The 17,749-nt window shown below is 38.1% G+C and overlaps 1 protein-coding gene across 2 annotated transcripts in view; it reads right to left on the reverse strand.

The window, feature by feature from the left end:
• Positions 1 to 6,055: 6,055 nt before the first annotated feature.
• The window catches only part of CEP170B (centrosomal protein 170B), a 101,968-nt gene continuing 90,274 nt past the window's right edge, over positions 6,056 to 17,749 (reverse strand). For both annotated transcript variants that reach the window (XM_051978260.1, XM_051978261.1), the window contains exons 16-19: positions 17,379 to 17,467; positions 15,308 to 15,401; positions 11,347 to 11,398; positions 6,056 to 9,961 (exon numbers count right to left, since the gene is read on the reverse strand). In XM_051978260.1, the coding sequence (XP_051834220.1) occupies positions 9,717 to 9,961; positions 11,347 to 11,398; positions 15,308 to 15,401; positions 17,379 to 17,467 (480 nt within the window). In that variant the 3' untranslated portion in view covers positions 6,056 to 9,716. The remainder of the gene's footprint in view (positions 9,962 to 11,346; positions 11,399 to 15,307; positions 15,402 to 17,378; positions 17,468 to 17,749) is intronic.

The raw sequence follows: 17,749 nt of genomic DNA on the forward strand, positions 1-17,749 counted from the left end.
TATGATAAGCTTGCCAACAGGGAATTTTGTTGTTTATAATTATTTTTTGCCACCTTGATTTTAATTTGTATTGCTTTGACTCCTAGTGAGGCTGCACATTGAAGTAATTATTAGTTGTGTTTCCTCTTTTGAAAAGAATCTATTCATATCATCAGTTAAATTGGCTTCTTGATATTTCTCATATGGCACTTTTTCTCCAAACCTCATGCCTTCCCAAGGCCAGCAATGTACTTCTCCTTATCTTTATCCCTAAGAATTCCTTCTTCTTTTCAAGTCTCAGTTCAAGTATCCATTTCTACATAAGGATCTTCCTGATCACCCCCTTCAGGGACTACTTCCTTTCCCCCATCTAAATATCTTATCTGACAAAACTATTTTGCTTATCCCTGGAAGGGCAGTGTGTGTGTGTGTGTGTGTGTGTGTGTGTGTGTGTGTGTGTATTTTCATTTTTGTCTTTATATCTCCAGCACTTAGCACAATGCCTAGCACATAATAGATGTGATTTGATCAACAATATGCATTTTTCATCTATTTTGTATTTCCTGTATATATCATGAGTCACATTTCATCTAAGCCTTGTGTAGGACGGCTTCCATGACAGTGGTGAATGTCTCTGTAGAGCAATTTGGAATTATGCCCAAAGAGCTATAAAACTGTGCATAACCTCGATCCAGCAGTCTTAGTTCTGGATCTATAACCCAAAGAGATCATAAAAGAGGGAAAAGGACCTACATTTGTAAATAGGTTTGTAGCAGCATTTTTTTGTAGTGGCAAGGAACTAAGACAAGGAAATTGAATGGATGCCCATCAGTTGGGGGATTGGCTGAATAAATTATGGTATATGAATGTAATAGAATAATATTATTCTATAAGAAATGATGAGCAGGATGATTTCAGAAAAGTCTGGAAAAACATGAATTGAGTGAAGTGAGCAGAATCAGGAGAAAATTGTACACAGTAACAGCAAAATTATGTGATGATCAATTGTGATGGACATGACTCTTCTCAGCAATTCGGTAATTCAAGACAATTCCAATAAACTTGGGATAGAAAATGCCATCCATATCCAGAGAGAGTATGGTGAAGACAGAATGTGATCAAAGCATAATATTTTCACCCTTTTTGTTTGCTTTTTTTCTCTCATGGTTTTTTTCTCTTTTGGTTTGCTTTTTTTCTTGTAAAACATGACAAATATGGAAATTTGTTATAAAAAATCTTTATCCTATCTTTATCAATCTTTATCCTATATCAGCTTGCTAGCTGTTTTAGGGAGAGGAAAAGTAAGGGATGATGAGAAAAAAATTTGGAACATAAAGTCTTGCAAAAATGAATGTTGAAAACTATCTTTATATGTATTTGGAAAAATAATATTGAGGGGAAAAAAGACTGTGAATGTCTTTGACAAGCATACTCTTTTATGCCTAGTATGATATGCTTCCTCCCACAACCAGTTCAAAGGAATCTAAAATTGGAGAAAAATTCAGAATGGTCTAAACCTATCTAGCATTTTGGCTACCAACACTGACCTTTCATTTAGTCACTTCTATATCAGGCCCTGGGGAGCCAACATATATCATTAGATATCAGAAAACCTTACTATTGCCCCCAAGCAGGGCAAACTGTCAAGCTCAATAATTTTTAATTTAATTATATTTTATTGATAATATTTTATTTTTATCCAACAGATAGATTCATCTCATGATGGATGGTTGCTAATTTGTTGGACAACTCTGATTATTAAAAGTTTTTTTCTTAGATTGAGCCCAAATCTTCAATTCAATTCTTCAAATTTGTCCCTATTGTAAATGACATTTCTCTGTCATTTGCCTTAATTCACTGGAGAAGGAAATGGCAAACTACAGAAAAATGATAGTGTGGTCCACAAAGAGATGGAGATGACTGAACAAAAACAAACTTTTATTGGACTACTTTAAACAAGTTGCAATCTGTATCAAGAAAGAAAATTACTAGGAAGTTGTCCTTCTATTAAAAGCTTAAATCTGTCTTCCTGCAATGTTTCACTGTTCCTAGATGTGGCCCCTCTGGGCCCAAGCAGAATAAATCTGTTTTTTCTTCCACAAGAAGACCTTTCTGTGAGAGGCACTGTGACAGACAATGCTTACACTGGGGAGACAAATAAGAAAAAGACAGTACCTGTCTTCAAGAAACTTACAATCTAATGGAAGAAGATAACATATTTTAAAAAGTGAAGAAGGGGGAGGGGCTCCAGAGGATTTCTGCTGTCTGATGAAAACTAAATGGAGCAGTTGATGAGAAATTAAATTACTTCGGAAAATCTAACCTCTTTATAAAGGGAGATGGTTCTGAGGAGGTGTTGAGCATCAATATCCTGGTGATGAGATTTCAATGATATTCTAGGGAAAGGCATAGTGTTAGTCCACTAAAATCCTCATGTTTTCCCTCCACTTCTTTTTTCCTCATCTTCAGAGAGAGTGGATGAGCAGACAACACATCATTTACATTTGGAAGAGAATTTGGAAATAATCTGATTTAGTCCCTTTGTTCTACTGATAGGAAGTGAGGCTCAAGGAATCTAAATGGCTTAACCAAAGTCACCAAAGAATTAAATGGCTATAGGTTCAATTTGTGGCTAAAACTACAGATTCTTAGATAACTTCCTGAAAAGGAAGCAAAGAGACAGATTGAATTTATACTTCTAGTGATTAATAATCATTGTTACTTGTAAAAGAACAATTTTTAAAGACTTAAGAATGCTGATGAATACAGTGATCAAAAGCAAAGGTCCTGGATCCTATAGGATCAATGATGAAACATGCTACCCACACCTCCTGAAAAAGAGGAGACAAAATATGCAGAGTATGGCTGATATGGGAATGTTTTGACTATGTTTATTCATTGTAAGTGCTTTCTTTTTCTTTCTTTTTTTTTTTTTCCTAGTGGAGGAGAAATCCTTGATAATTTTTTAAAAATTATCTTAATTGGGTGTGGAACAGTACACTTAATGACAGATTTCTTTTCATTTGATTAGTTTTGATGACTTTCTCTTTCCTTTCCTTTTAAACCAAATTCTTTGTGCTAAGGAAAATATCTCTCTGAGGCTGGGGAGGAAGAGAGATACAGAGGGAAATATAGGTGAGGTAAAAGCAAAATATTGATTAAAAATCCATGAAAAAAGATCATTAAAGCACAGTGAGAAAGCTGTAAAACTATACCTATGTCTATTTTAAAATCTTGTTTTTTTATGCATTATTAAAAGGTTATATTCAGAATTCTGCAATTTCATATTTTTAAATCAAGAATTTACTCATACATAACAAATATACCTGAAAATAATCACCTAGTCTTTGCTTGACACCTTCTAATAATAGAAAGCCCAATGCCTTAGGCAAAGCATTCCACTTTTGAATATTTCTGATAGGAAGTTTATCCATACCTCAAACTTACCTCTTTTTATTTCTACCATTGTTCCCTGTTCCAGCCTCTAGGGTCAAGAAGAATAATTTTAACCCCTCTTCTTCATGACAACCCTTTAAATACATGAAGACAGTGATCATGTCTTCAGATCTATTTTCCCCAGGATGAATAGCCCCAGTTCCTTCCACCAATCTTAATATGGCATAGTTTCCAAGCACTTTGCCTTCTCAGGATGCTTTCCAATCAGTGTCCTGAGCACAATACTGGTCTAATCAGGCAGAGAAAAGTGATTAGTCACAGTGAAGTAATGGTTACTCAGTGTCTGTTAACGTTCCTTAGTTCAGTTCTTTCATTTTTTTTTTTTTAAGAAAGTCTCTATCTCTCTCACCCTTTACTTTCTCCTTCTCCTCCCTTCTCCCTTTTCTCTGTCTGTCTCTCTGAGTGTCTTTCTGCCTCTTTTCTCTCATTACCCTCTCCTTTTCTTTCCTCCTCTTCCCTTCTCTTATTTCTCCTCTCCCTCCCCCTCCTCCCTCCCTTTTCTCTTCTTTCTTCCCTGCTTTTTTCTCCTCTCACTCCCCTCCTTTTTTTCCCTCTTCTTTCCCCTTTGCTTCTTTTTCTTCTTTCCCTTCCCCTCCTCTTTTCCTCTCTTCCCATCTTTTCTCTTCTCTCTACTCCTTCCTTCCTTCCCTGACCTCTCCCTGCACCCCTTTTATTTTCTTAATGGCAGCCAGCCAATTTGGACTCTGTGACTGAGGCACTCTGACAGCAGTGTGTCCCAATCAGAACTTCATCAGACCACAGTCTAGTTCAGTGTTGGAAGAGACCTTGGAGATCATCTGGTCAACTCCTTTGGATCAGGATTATCTCAGATTATCAGGAATTTATATTAACCTGAAATATACCTAACTTGCATCCAATGTTTCTAGTTCTGTTATATGGTAAAGCAGACTATGTTTAATTGTTAACTCACAGGACAGCAAAAACTTCAAATATTTGAAGACAACCCATCTTTTCATGTGCAGTTTATCATCCTCAATTTTTATGTTAGTCCTTTTATGACATGGTCTCTGGTCCTCTTATAATACTGGTCATACCCTTCTGGATACAATGTATTTTTTTTAGCATCTTCCCTAGAATGCCTAATTTCCTCATTCTGGGGATTGCACTTGTAATTAGTATGGTCTTGAAGTTACTTTCACCTTTTGGGAGCTTGTGATTTATTAGATCTTTGCAGCAGTAAATGTGTATGAGCTGGACTCCTTTCTGACTTTTCATGTCACCATCTTAATCAGAAGTCCCTGGAGCTGTTCTTTTGAAAACTAAGTATGATAAGGAATCTCATAAATTTAGAACTTTTAACTTATATCAAAATGCTGGAATAACACCTTAGATCAGGTCTGGTCATAATTCACAGTATACAAACTGATATGGATCCTCTCTTTCCCCACAATACTTGTCCACCTGGAACTTTTTCTCTTCTAATAGAAACTTTGATATATTTAATATTGACTTCAACACTGATATGATTTTAAACCTTTTCGCAGGGTTCTATTTAGATGTTTCAGAATAACCGTTCGGCCCCTAAGAGAAATGCTGAGAATGGTCTTTGTTCTTCCTGTGTACATGGCAACAAGAGAATTGTAACCTTTAAAAAATCAGAAAAACTAAACATACAATAAAGGTTGTATTGGCCAATCAGTGGACTCAGATCCACTGAAAGTGCAAGACTTTCTCCTGCTGTCATGTTCCTAAGATCCTATTCAGTAACTTTCATCTTCTTTCCCTTTGTCAAGTGATTGTCATAATTCCAAGATCAAGTTCAGGCACAACCATTACTGGAAAGTTTGTTCTACAAGCCCCAAATTTAGGGAAGATCCAAGAGTTCAGTGTCATAAGAAAACTTGATCTAGAGTGGGCTAGGCTATAACTTTTCACATTTTTGATTTTAGAATACTACTTCTAGTAAGTGGTGTCTGAGTCCCACTTCACACTATCTATCCTAGTATAATAATTATCCAATAATAACCAAAATTCAATGTTTACTCTCCCCAAGACTTCACAGAATACTTTGCAACTCAAGCATTTAAATATACCTAGGGATATATAATTTCATTTCATTTCACCTGTGGTTTTATTCCCATATGAAGAGTTTCCCCTGGGGCATTTGGAAAACGAATGCAGTTCAAGGACCCTCAGCTAGAATGGGTAAGAATTGAACCAATATTGTCACAACTTCCCTGCCATCCCTCTCTCTATCACTAAACACTCTCTCCACAAATAATATTTTACATACATTTTGATTTTAGTTATCTGTGTACTTCTTTTATCTCGGCTTTATGAAGTTAAAGCAATCTGAAAGGCTTCTGGTTCAATTCATAGCTTTCCAGTCCTCCCACTAATATTCCCACCAAGTGGTCTTATAAGCACTGCCTTAAAGTAATCACTACCTGAGAAAGCAGTTCTTCCCTTGGGTCATAACTCCCTATTAGACTAGCTATGAGGACAGAAGCTGAGTCATTCAAATACTGAGTCTCTTCCATCACTTGCAAATATCCATATTTATTGAACTGAGTTTGGCAAACTTGGAAGGACTCAGGCCAGCCTTCAGTTCCTGCTTGGAGACACAACCCTTTAATAAAGCAAGGAGGCGACACATAGCTATGTGACAAAAGAATGATTTATTTGAACAATCTATGATAAAATTATATAAAATAACCCATTTTCTTAAAGACATCTACAGTATCACCTGGGAATCAAATGTACAGATACTGCCTCCAATCCAGACAAAATAAATTACCATTCAGTGGGAAAGGGAAAGGGGAACAAACCAAACTGGAAAGAAAGGTGTGAGCTTGTGAATTCCTCCCTTCCAAAAAAAAATTATACAACTATCATGGAGGAGGAGTGGGGTGGAAAACCGGAGAATCAATCAGTGGCAGAGCAAGTCAATGAGTGAGGAGAGATGGACATTGATCATTTATAAGGTACACGGACACACTCATGCATATGGCTGGCCCAAGACAGAGGGTATAGCCATCTCTCATTATATATACACCCAATGGCTGGGTCAGCAATGAGGAAGCACCAGGCAGCAGAGAGCGTGACTCCTCCCTCCCACAGGCATGCTTCAGTCTAGCCAATCCTGCAGGGGACCACAGAGGAATATGAGTTTAGGGAAGCATACTCCAGGGATGCTGCCAAGGATGAATTAGGAAGCAGAGAAAGGAACCAAGAGAAGCCATACACTTATCTGTCTATACTTTCTTCTGTTTTTAGCCTTTTAAAAAAAAAGCTTAAAAACAGAGCTCTTAAACAGCTGCATGTAAACATAGACACACTCCTGAGCTGGCCACAAGTCCAAGAGCCCTCCAATCAACCATCAGACTCACACCCTACCAGGCCACTTGGACCTTCTCAGAGTATTTGCACCATGAAGAGGACTTTGTCCTCAAGCACTCATCAATACAGCCAACCTTCCTAGACTAGAAGAGTGAAGGAGAGGGAGAAAAGGGCCATCTCACACCATCTGGCCAAGACTCTGTTGGCAAACTGACCTTCAGGATGCCTGGTGAATGTAGGAGGGGGAACCCATACCCAAGAGTTCAGGGTCTTGGTCTCCCCTGGGTCTGGATGGGGACAAGAATGCTAAGAAAGGATATGAGTCTGAGCTAGCTCTTTGGCTTATTGGGTTGGGAAACTGAAGGAGAGAAGGTATGTAACAGACTCAGTTAAGTTAGCATGTGCCCTGTTGGCAAAGAATCCAGAAATAGTCTGGAAAAATGACAGAAATATTCATGCTGTAAAAATGTCTCCAAACTCCAAGTTTTTGGGCTCAGATTTAAATGGCCCATTCCACATTCATAGAGATTTCCCAAGCACTCCCATATATGTAGTTCATCCTCCTAGGACTGCTATGAGGGGGAATGGAGGGGAAGGAGTCATTCTTCCCATGCTACAGGTGCAGAGTCCAATCCAAGCCCAGAGAACTGAAGCAATCTGCCCGAGATCACAGAAGAAGGTGGTGGTACACAATCTACCCTCCCATCCTCTCTGCTGGAACTTCCATGCCATCATCGTGTTGGCAGCCAGTCAGTGGTGACAGTATATAATTCCTGAAAATTCAGAAAGCAGCAGAGGATGGGGCAGGACAGGACTCACATTGTGCCCCTCTGGGGAGGTTGGAAGAAAGCTGTTTGAGGATGGACCTGGGCAAGGGGAGAAGAGATGAAAACAATAATAATAAAAAAGACTCCTCCACTTCATCCTCTCCTGACTACAGTCTGAGAGGTGCCTCAACCCCAGAGATGGAGAGTCCTGACTGACCTTGGCTGACCTTTGCTGCTTGGCCAATGTTGGTATTTCCTCAGTGGCAGTCAGAGAGACTCGAGGGGCAAGCTTATAGGTAAAGGGCTGTCTGTGGCCAGGAAATAAGTGGAGCAGGCAGCTTTGTGTTCCCTAGGGTACAGGAGTCTACAGGGATAAGCTACAGCTCTAGCCTCAAAAAATGGGTCTGACACTTCATTGAAGCTTCACCTTGGGAAAGTGGCTCACTTTGGCTTCCAGTGGAGACCTTTCTTCCCAGGCCGAGCAAGACCCCCTATGCCTGCCAGCATTCTCACCGAGGACAGAGTAACCAGGCAGAACCAGCATTGCAGAGACTGGAGAGAAGTTAACTCAGAGAAACCAGATGTGTGTATCTACAAGTACACATTTGTATGTGCATGTGCACATGTCTGTGCTCACGTGTGCAGTAAACTTGTGCATGCTGTATATATGCATCTTGTATGTAAGTGCATTGTGCCCTTGTGAGTACATAGGCATGTCTGGGTGTGCACATGACTGTATTCTGTACAAGTAGCTATTTATCACCTTGTTTGCTCATCTTAGAGTTGCCAGAAGCCTCTCTAAGGAGTGTGCAGAGCAAGGGGTACTAGGTCTCTCCTGAATGCCTGGCAATGTGGCAGGGTGAATGGCTACCAGTCTCCTGATCTGTTAGTGCTGGAACCGACCGGTCTCCGGTACCACAGGGGAGGGATTAATCCTGTTTGTCCAGCATGGGCACTGTCGAGGAGAATGATGTTTACAGCCCTTGCTTAGTCTCTTTTACCAGACAGGATTGTTAGGGGGAGACTGGCTGGGGGCAGCATGTGGCCCCATACCCATTTTTAGTGGCCAAACAATGCAGGATCACATGTGTCCGTGTGTATACATCTCCCAGGAGGCTGAGCTCCATGACCACCCCCCCCCTCCCAAATCTCTCCTTTCATTGAATAGCTCCCACATTTACTGACAGCACTCTACCTCCTTCCTGGGCGATTCCCTAATGGTCCCCCACATGTCAGTCTTTCCCACAGATCAAACTCCTCTGGCCCAAGGCCTGGGCTTCTATCTCCTGTTTCCCTTCAGACTGTAAGTTTCTTGAGTGAAAGGAGTCTCCTTTTACTGTCTTTCCCTTGTCAGCATGAGCAAAGGGCATGGCACACTGAGTAGGAATTCACTGAATAGCTGCTGACTGACCAATTGTGCTGGTATCCTTTAAGTTACTGTAAAGGCTAGATCTGGGAGGGCTCATTCCTGGGGTAATCTGTCAGAAGCCTGTGGGAAGAGCACCTGTTCCCTGAAAAACCACATGCAGATGGCTCTCCAGCCCCTAAGGGACACTGGTTTCCTAAGAGCAAACTTTCCCCCTTCTTTGTACAAGCTAAAGAATGAATACCTGTGGACAAGACAAGACTCAAATCGGGGCTAAAAGGACAATTATTTGGCCAGAGAGTGACCTTAGGCTTAGCTAATGCCAAGGTCAGTCCAAAGACAGGTCTAAGCCACCTAGGCTTATCTGGTATCTGCTTTGGGAAGAAGCTCAGAGCCTGGTGCTAATGCCAAGATATTGGGTACATCCATCAAGAGATTGGGACACCCATCCCCAGCCAATGGATCTGATCCACAAGTTCATGACCCACTCCATGCAGACCCAATATCAGAGGGTGTCCATGGCAGGGACAGAACACATCATCAAGACCAAGACCTTAGAGCCATGGATGACGAGTGAAAGAGAGGGGTGTGATTACTAGACTAGGGCAGGGCAGAGGAGCCCAGAAGGGGTGCACAGCTGGGCAATAGTTTTGGCACATGTGGGATATCTGATGTGGCTAGTTGTCTAACAACTGCCTTAGGCCCAGCAGGCTCAATTTCTTTGTACAAAGTGCCAGTGACTGACACAACAGCCCACAACCACACATACACACACACACACACAACACTACCACACCACTGGAATCACAGGTGGCCAGTGGCCAGCAGCAATGACGCAGGACACAGCTTCATATCACAAACTTCTCTGCCTCAGGGAGGAAGGTGGCATCCTGGAGTCGGGCTGAGCTGCAGGTGGAGTTCTGGGGGTGGTTTTTCATGGATGGTGTCAGGGGGCTCACCCCTTCCTCAGTAGGAGGGGCAGGGCTAAGAGCAGTCCTGGCCTTATTGGTTGGCCTTAGTGTTGATGCTGATGACAGCCTGTTGCCAGTCATGATGTCCAAATTCCCAGTGGGGTCAATGATTGCATTGATAACTGAAAGGGGAACCAGAAAAGGGGATATTAAATGCAGACAGAAATGGTGAACTATAAATCACAAGAGAGTGGATCTTCTGCTCACCCCATCCTCACAGGCCATCTCCTCGAGCCTCCCGTTTTCAGCCCTAGCCCTCCCTACCTGAGAAGCCAAAATTCTGAATTCCCTTAGCATGTGAGTAGGAACTATTTCATACTTGGCTCTGTGTTCCTAGTGCCTAGAATCATATTAATGCTTAGTAAATAGTGTTTAAATTGTTTAAATGCCAAGGCTAAGAATCCGATATTGAATAGGATATAATATTGTTACCAATCTAAACCTTCTAGGTTCTGCACATCAGACTTTCTAGAACCTCAACCCAGAGTATTCTGATCTTTGTCATTTTTGAATTCCTCTAGCCCTCTGTAAAATTTTCATTGAATGCTTAATTAGTTATTTCCCAAGTATGAGTCCCATCTTTTCCCATCTTCTCAAAAGAATACAGATCTCAGTCTACTACTACTACTATATCTTTCCCTTCCTGTCTTCCTCATAGCAGAGGTTAGACCAGAGATAAGTTAAAAATTGGACCTTAAGGGGATGTTTCTATAATTAAATTGAAGGGTTTAAAAATCGCAAAATATGAGACTTTCAAAGGATTTTAGCAGTCATCCAGCCTAACTTGCAACCAAAAGGAATCCTTGCTATATAATCCATCCAATAAGTGGTCATCTAGATTCTGCTTGAAGACCTCTAATGATGGTGAGTCTATTACCTCTCAAAGGAAGCCCATTCTACTTTTGGACAGCTCTCATTTTCGGAAAGCATTTCTTGATTTCAAGCCTCAATTTTCTCTTTGTAGTTTCTATTTAATGCTACTGAGATGATCCAGAAAAACATCTAGAGCATCTTCCAAATAACAGGAAGACAAGAAGACCACCACCTTGTCTCTCCTATCTTCTCTTCTACACACTCTCATTTTCTTCTACTTATCCTCATACAGTGTGGGCTCAAGACTCTTCACATCCTTACTGTCTTCTTCTGAACCCTCTCACTGTTCTTTTTCAACTCCCAATACAGAGATCCAATACTTTTTTGTATTGAGTTTTTTGGAACTAGGCAAGGCAGGGAACTAGGACTATCACCTCCCTATTTTTTAAAGCAATGATTCTCTTAATAAGCCCTCTTTTTATATAAACTCTAGGAACAATACTGATGTTGCTGGTAGATGCAATTTTCAGAGTATTAAAAAAATTTGTAACCACTGATCCTTTTTTCACTACATCCCTAGTTCTAAATTCCATTCCATTACAGGTGAGTTCTGAGGAGCTATGCCAGCCCATATTAGCCTAGGTAGGATTCCCAACCCTCAATATATATGAGCAGAATGTCTGAAGTCACTAACCTTCTAACTGTTTCTGGACTCTCCTTAATTCTTTCAGAATGGAGGTGATCTCCTAGGAAAAAGAAAGAGAGTCAGAAATATTAAAGCTTGAAAAGCTCTCAGAGGTCTAGTATAATTCATCCATTTTATTTCTAAGTTTTTTTAGTACAATTTTATTTTAGCTCTAAATTCTCTCTCTACTTCCATCTCTTCTTCCACCCAGGGAAAGCAAGAAAAGCAAAACCCATTACAATACAGTCATACCAAACAAATTCCCACATTAACCAAATACATATATGTAAAAAGAAAGAAAAAAGATTGTTTCAATTTGCTCTCTGAGTCCATCAGTTCTCTATTTGGAGGTAGATAGTATGTATGTATATATATATATACATATATATATATGTATATATATGTGTGTGTGTGTGTGTATGTGTATGTATGTATATATATGTGTGTGTATATATATATATATATATATATATATATGTACTTTCAGACTGTGGTTGGTCATTGTGTCGAGCAGAGTTACTAAGTATTTCAAATTTTATTATCTCAGCACTAATCATTATTACATAATTGTTTTATTGGTTCTGCTCACTTTATTTTGAAAAAATTCATATATATCTTCTCAGGTTTTTCTGAAACCAACCACTTTTTCTTACATTTCTTATAATACAATAATATTCCATCACATTCATATACCATAATTTGTTTGCTCATTCTCTAGAGTTGATAGGCATCTTCTAAGTTTCTAATTCTTTGTCTCCAGAGAAAGAGATGCTATAAATGATTTTTGTGTATGTTCCTTTAGAGGAACAGACATCTTGCAATAGCATTATTACTGGGTCAAAGTTTAATACTTTTTCAGGGTATAGTTTCAAATTGCTTTCCAGAATGATTGCAATAGTTCATGGCTCCAACAACAATGTCTAGCTATTTTCCCATAGAACCTGTAACATCTCTCACTTTCCTTTTTTATCATCTTAGTGAAACTGATGGGACATGAGGTAGCAACTCCACCTTTTTCCAGTTTCTTGTGAGTTGTTTTAATTTACCTTGTTTCTAATTAGTGATTTAGAGAATGTTTACATGACTATTAATAACTTAGATTTCTTTCTCTATAAGCTGTCTATTCATATCTCTTGGACATTTATCAACTGGGGAATGATTCTTACTAATGTAAATTTAACTCAGTTTAACTCACCTTAGAAACCTTTATCACAAAAATTTGCCAGGAAAGAAGACTTTCCCCCCACAGTTTCCTGCTTCTCTTCTAATTTTAGCTACATTAGATTTGTTTATGTAAAAAGTTAATTTCATAATCAAAATTTTTCATTATATCTCCTGTGAATGTCTCTATCTCTTGTTTGGATATGAACTCTTTCATGTTCCCTTTTTACTTATGATATCACTTTTACCTCATCTTTGAGTTTAAATTTGTATACAATATGAGATGTTAATTGTGCCTTGTTTCCACCAGACTACTTTCTACTTTTACCTGATTTTTCAAACATTTTCTATAGTATTGGAATTGTCTGTGATTATTTGGTGGAATCATTTATAAATCCATCTGGTCCTGGGGCTTTTTTCTTTGGTAGTTAATTTATGGCTTGTTCGATTTCTTTTTCTAAGACAGGGTTATTTTAATATTCTATTTCCTATTCTATTAAACTGGGAAATTTTGGTATGTTAGCTCATTATTATTACCTTTCATAAAATAATACTAATTGTTTCTATAATTTGATCTTTCACACTGTGCATTCTTTAGAATTGCTATTCAGTTTCCAATTAATTTTTAACATGTTTCAAAAGCCTTTCGTTGAATGTAATTTTTATTGCATTATGATCAATAAAAGATACATTTAATATTTCTGCATTTTTATGTCTATTTGTAAGATATTTATGTGCTCTAATACAAAATCAGTTTTTATGAAGGTGCCATGTACAGGTAAAACACAGATATTTCTTCCTATACCCATTCAATAGTCTATTTTTGTCTTTGTTTTGTCTGATTATGATTACTACCCTTGTCTTTTCACTTCAGCTGAAGCATACTCATAGCTCTAGCCCCTCATAAAAAAAACTTCCTCATGAGTTCCCTCCTTGTTATAAAAACTCCTTTTTCACACAAAAAAATGTCATTTATAGGACATAATTTTCCCCATTGTTTTTCTCCCTTCTTTGTCCCAATGCACCTCTCTCCTACCATTACTGAGATCATTAAAACACAGCAGAATTACACGTAGGCCCTCTATTTAATTAGACTCCCCCCGCAATGATCTTTAGTGATGAGAAAGATCATGTATCATCTCCCCAAATAAGAATGTAAACTTTGTTTAGTCCCCTATTATGAGTCTCACTCATGTTTACCTTTTTATGCCTATCTTTATTCCTATATTTATATGTCAGATTTGCACTTCAGCTCTGGTCTTTTCATGAGGATGTCTTGGAAGTACTCTAATAGTTAAAGAACCATTTCCCTATGTAGGAGTATATTGTTTTTCTTATTTTATTTTTACTTTATTCCCGATTATAAACCCAGATCAGTTACCTTCTGGAAAAATCATACTCCAAGTCTTTTAGTCCCTTAGAGTGGTGCCTGCTAAATCTTATGTGATCCTGATTGTGGATCCTTGGTATTTAAATTATTTCTTTCGATACTTGGAGTATTTTTTCCTTGATCTGGGAGCTCTGGATTTTGGTTATAGAATTCCTGAGAATTTTCATTTTGGGGTTTCTTTCAGAAGATGACTGATAGATCCTTTTGATTTCTATTTTGCTCTTAGGTTCTAAGATAGCAGCAGTTTTACAGTTTCTTGAACTATGATATCTAGATCCTTAATTGTGTTGTTGTTGGCTTTTAAACAGTCCAATGATTTTTAAATTCTCTCTCTGATGTATTCTTCAGATCAACTGTTTTTCCTTTAATATTTCACATTCTCTTCTAGTTTTTCAGTCTTTTGACCTTATTTCTTAAATCATTTAGATTTCATTTCTAATTTTCAAGTAGTTATTTCCTTCCTTTTTTAAGCTGTTTCATCTCCAGTTTTTGACTCTTTATTTACTTCTTTCCATTGTTTTTTTGAATCGTTATTTAGCAACTTTAACTTTTGTTTTAGCTCTTCTACATTTTTCTTCGAGGTTTTTTCTTGTAGTGTTTTCAAGGCATTGTCTTCTGTATTTATATCCTACTTTTATAATAGCTCTTTGCTGTCAAATAATAATAAAGTGTATGTCTGCCTAACCACCCCTGGCCAGAAAATGAATCACTGTGACTTCTCAACTTTCTTGATTAAAATTCAATCTGGTACATTTTCTAGATTTTGTTAAGAAAGGGCTAGATTCTATTGCTCCTTCTCATTCCACCATATTTTGATATGTGTTGTTTCTACTATCACTGCTATTTTTAAAAAACTTATATATACAACTTCTAAATCAATTTAGTCCTCCTAATGCCAATGAGAATTCTGGTTAAAGAAACATGTATCTATTGATTTTTCAGATTTTCTTGTGTCTATAACTTCTAGATCTTGTCATATAATATTTTATCTGAATGGTGAAATCAGACCAGTATTTGCAAATTTTTTCCCTCACTGGTAGAAAAATACTGTACCCATAATTTTTTTAAACAAAAATAAGTTACTATTTAAATTATTCAATTACTTATTTAAAAAATTAATTTTCAGTTTAAAAAATCAGAATCTAAACCAGCAATACTGGATTCTATTACTATAGAAAGATCTAAGTTCAAATCTAGTCTCAGGTATACTCACTAGCTAAGTGATACTGAGCAAGTCGCTTAACCTCTGTTTGATTTTCTCAACTGTAAAATGGGATAAATAGGGAATTTGTTATGAGGATCAAATGAGACAGTTTTTATAAAGTGCCTAACACATAATAGATGCTTAATAAATGTTTGTCCCCTTTCCTTTTGCTATTGGAGGCCAAAGCCAGGCTACAAACCTTACTGTTCACTCACCTTATTGGATGTCTTCAGAATGGGTACTTCATTTTCTGAGTTGATCTTAGCCTCCATGTCTTCCCAAGTCCTCTCTGTGTTTTGGAAGAGAATCCTGTGGACACATTGCTGCTTAGCTCTAAGAAAAGGCAAAGGCTGGTCTAAAACCTAACTGCAACCGTCCCCCCTTTGCTTTTTTTGGTATGTTCCAATTATGGAACACCAAGAAGTGAGCTTGGGTATGAGTAGAAAAGAGTGCTGGATCTAGAAATAGACCTAAAATGGTTGTGTAACCCCAGACAAGTCAGTCCATCTCTATGAAATCTGACCTCCCTTCTCTGTACAATGTGGGTCATATTTGCTTTCATCGCCTCATGAAGCTTTGAAATGATAAAAAGTAGCAGCTAAGTGTGACTTTGTGATTATATGATGTTTGTGGGTATGCATCTATGAGCACATGTGCAAGAGTAGATATGTGAACTTGTGTATGAGTGGGCATTCACATAGATATTGCAGTATCATGTGTAAAGACATGGGGTAAAAAACTGAGTTAGGGTCCCAAAGTTCCAAGATCCAGCCAGCCCTACAGGACCCCCAGACAATTCCCAACTCTTCTTAGCCCACCTTCTATTGCCTTAAGACCCTTAAGTTCTAAGTTCCCAGAAAGAATGTCAGAAGGATCTGAGTTTAAATCTTGGCTCTGCCTGTGACAATTTGGGGTATATGTCACTCCATCTCTCTTTCCTCCTCTGTAAAATGAAGGAGATAAACTAGATAATCACTAAGGTTGCTTCTACTTCCATGAGCTCCTTAGCTTCTCAGCCTAAGTTATCATTGCCCTAGCAGTGGCCAAAAGGATGTCAGGCAGATCTTGTCTGAAGCAAAGACCCAGAGGCTCCAGGCCCTGACATTTTCTTCCTGCTCCTGAGAGGAGCAAGGGATAAACTGCTAAATGTTTAATAACCAGTTCTCCTTAACAACTGGCTCTCCAAGGGAAAAAAAACCCAAAGTACGCATGACAGACTTTTAAATTTAATCTACATTATTAACATTTCTTTCTTTCTTTCTCCACTTTGTTAAGTATAGCCAATCAACAAGTTAAATCCTGACTGGAAGTGTCTATTTCCAAGAAGTAAATGCTCACACTGAAAATTTAACAATTTGTTCTGGTGAGTTCATTTACAATGGCTCCAGTATATTCTTGAGAAGGGCTCTTAGAGAAGTATTGGGTTTTGGAGTCATGAGTTCTGAGTTTGAATCCCCAACTTTAATCCTAGGCAAATCACAACCTCTGAGTTTGAGCTTCCCCTTCCATAAAATGAAGGGATCAAACTAAATGAGCATGATCTTTAAGCATGATCTACAGATTCTTAGGAGTCCCCAAAATCCTTTTGGATAACCTATAAGGTCACAATACTTTTTATAGTCATTCTAATTTGTTATTTGCCTATTAAAATACTCAACCTTCCAATTATATATCTTCATGAGCCAGATTTCTTTCATATGCTTTGACCAAAACAAAAGATCATTACAGATTGAATGCAGAAGCAGATAGGAGAATACAACTATCTTTTATTAAGCCAGGCTGTAAAGAGATTTGCAAAAATATATACAACAATGCCACTCTTCTAACTAATTTTATTTGTTTTAGAAAATAGTATCATCAATAAAATATATTATTTATATTAAAACATCATGGAATTATTTTTAAATTAATAAATATCTTAAATTTTATGTTTTAATTTCTAATACTGTAAATATTAATAAAATCTGAATAAACTAAAAGCTCCTTGAGGGCTTCAAAAACTTTTAAGAAAATAAAATGGTCCTGGAATCAAAAAGTTTGATCTCCAAGGGCTACCCATAATCCCAAAGCACAGCCCTAAGGGTTTCCTATCATAAGGAAAGTAGACTGTGCTTCCTGACACAAAAAAAAAAGCCCTCACTCTGCTAGATAAGAAACTCAATCATCTAGAACACTGCTCTCCACCCTGACCTAAAGATACCCTCCTTCTTTAGTCTGCCATTACCCCTATCCAGAGACAAAGTGAGAACAGACCCTCCCCCAGGGGGTATACAGCATAAAACTCACTTCATTTTCTCTGCAAGGTTTTCTGTGTTTTCCCGGATTGTGTGTGATAGCTGGGAAACAGGATTCAGCATCAGGTTATCAAAGATCACCTGCAAGGAAGTTAGCATGAACATGGTCAATATGGAAAAGAAGTAGTGAACTTCTAGCCCAACTGTCTATATCAGCCCACAGGATAGACTATGATTCCCCCTCTCCGCAGTGTAATTCAAGACATTTATTAAGTACTTACTATAGAGAAGGCTCTATGCCAGATACTATTCAAGGTGCAACTTGGCAAAGACTTGCCCTCACAGAGCTTACCAGGTAATAAGAAGGATGTGATGTACATTTATCTTTGCCTTCTCCCATGTGGCCCAGCACCTAACACAATG

The sequence above is a fragment of the Antechinus flavipes genome, chromosome 2 (genome assembly GCF_016432865.1).
Source record: "Antechinus flavipes isolate AdamAnt ecotype Samford, QLD, Australia chromosome 2, AdamAnt_v2, whole genome shotgun sequence".
NCBI classification, from domain to species: Eukaryota; Metazoa; Chordata; class Mammalia; order Dasyuromorphia; family Dasyuridae; genus Antechinus; species Antechinus flavipes.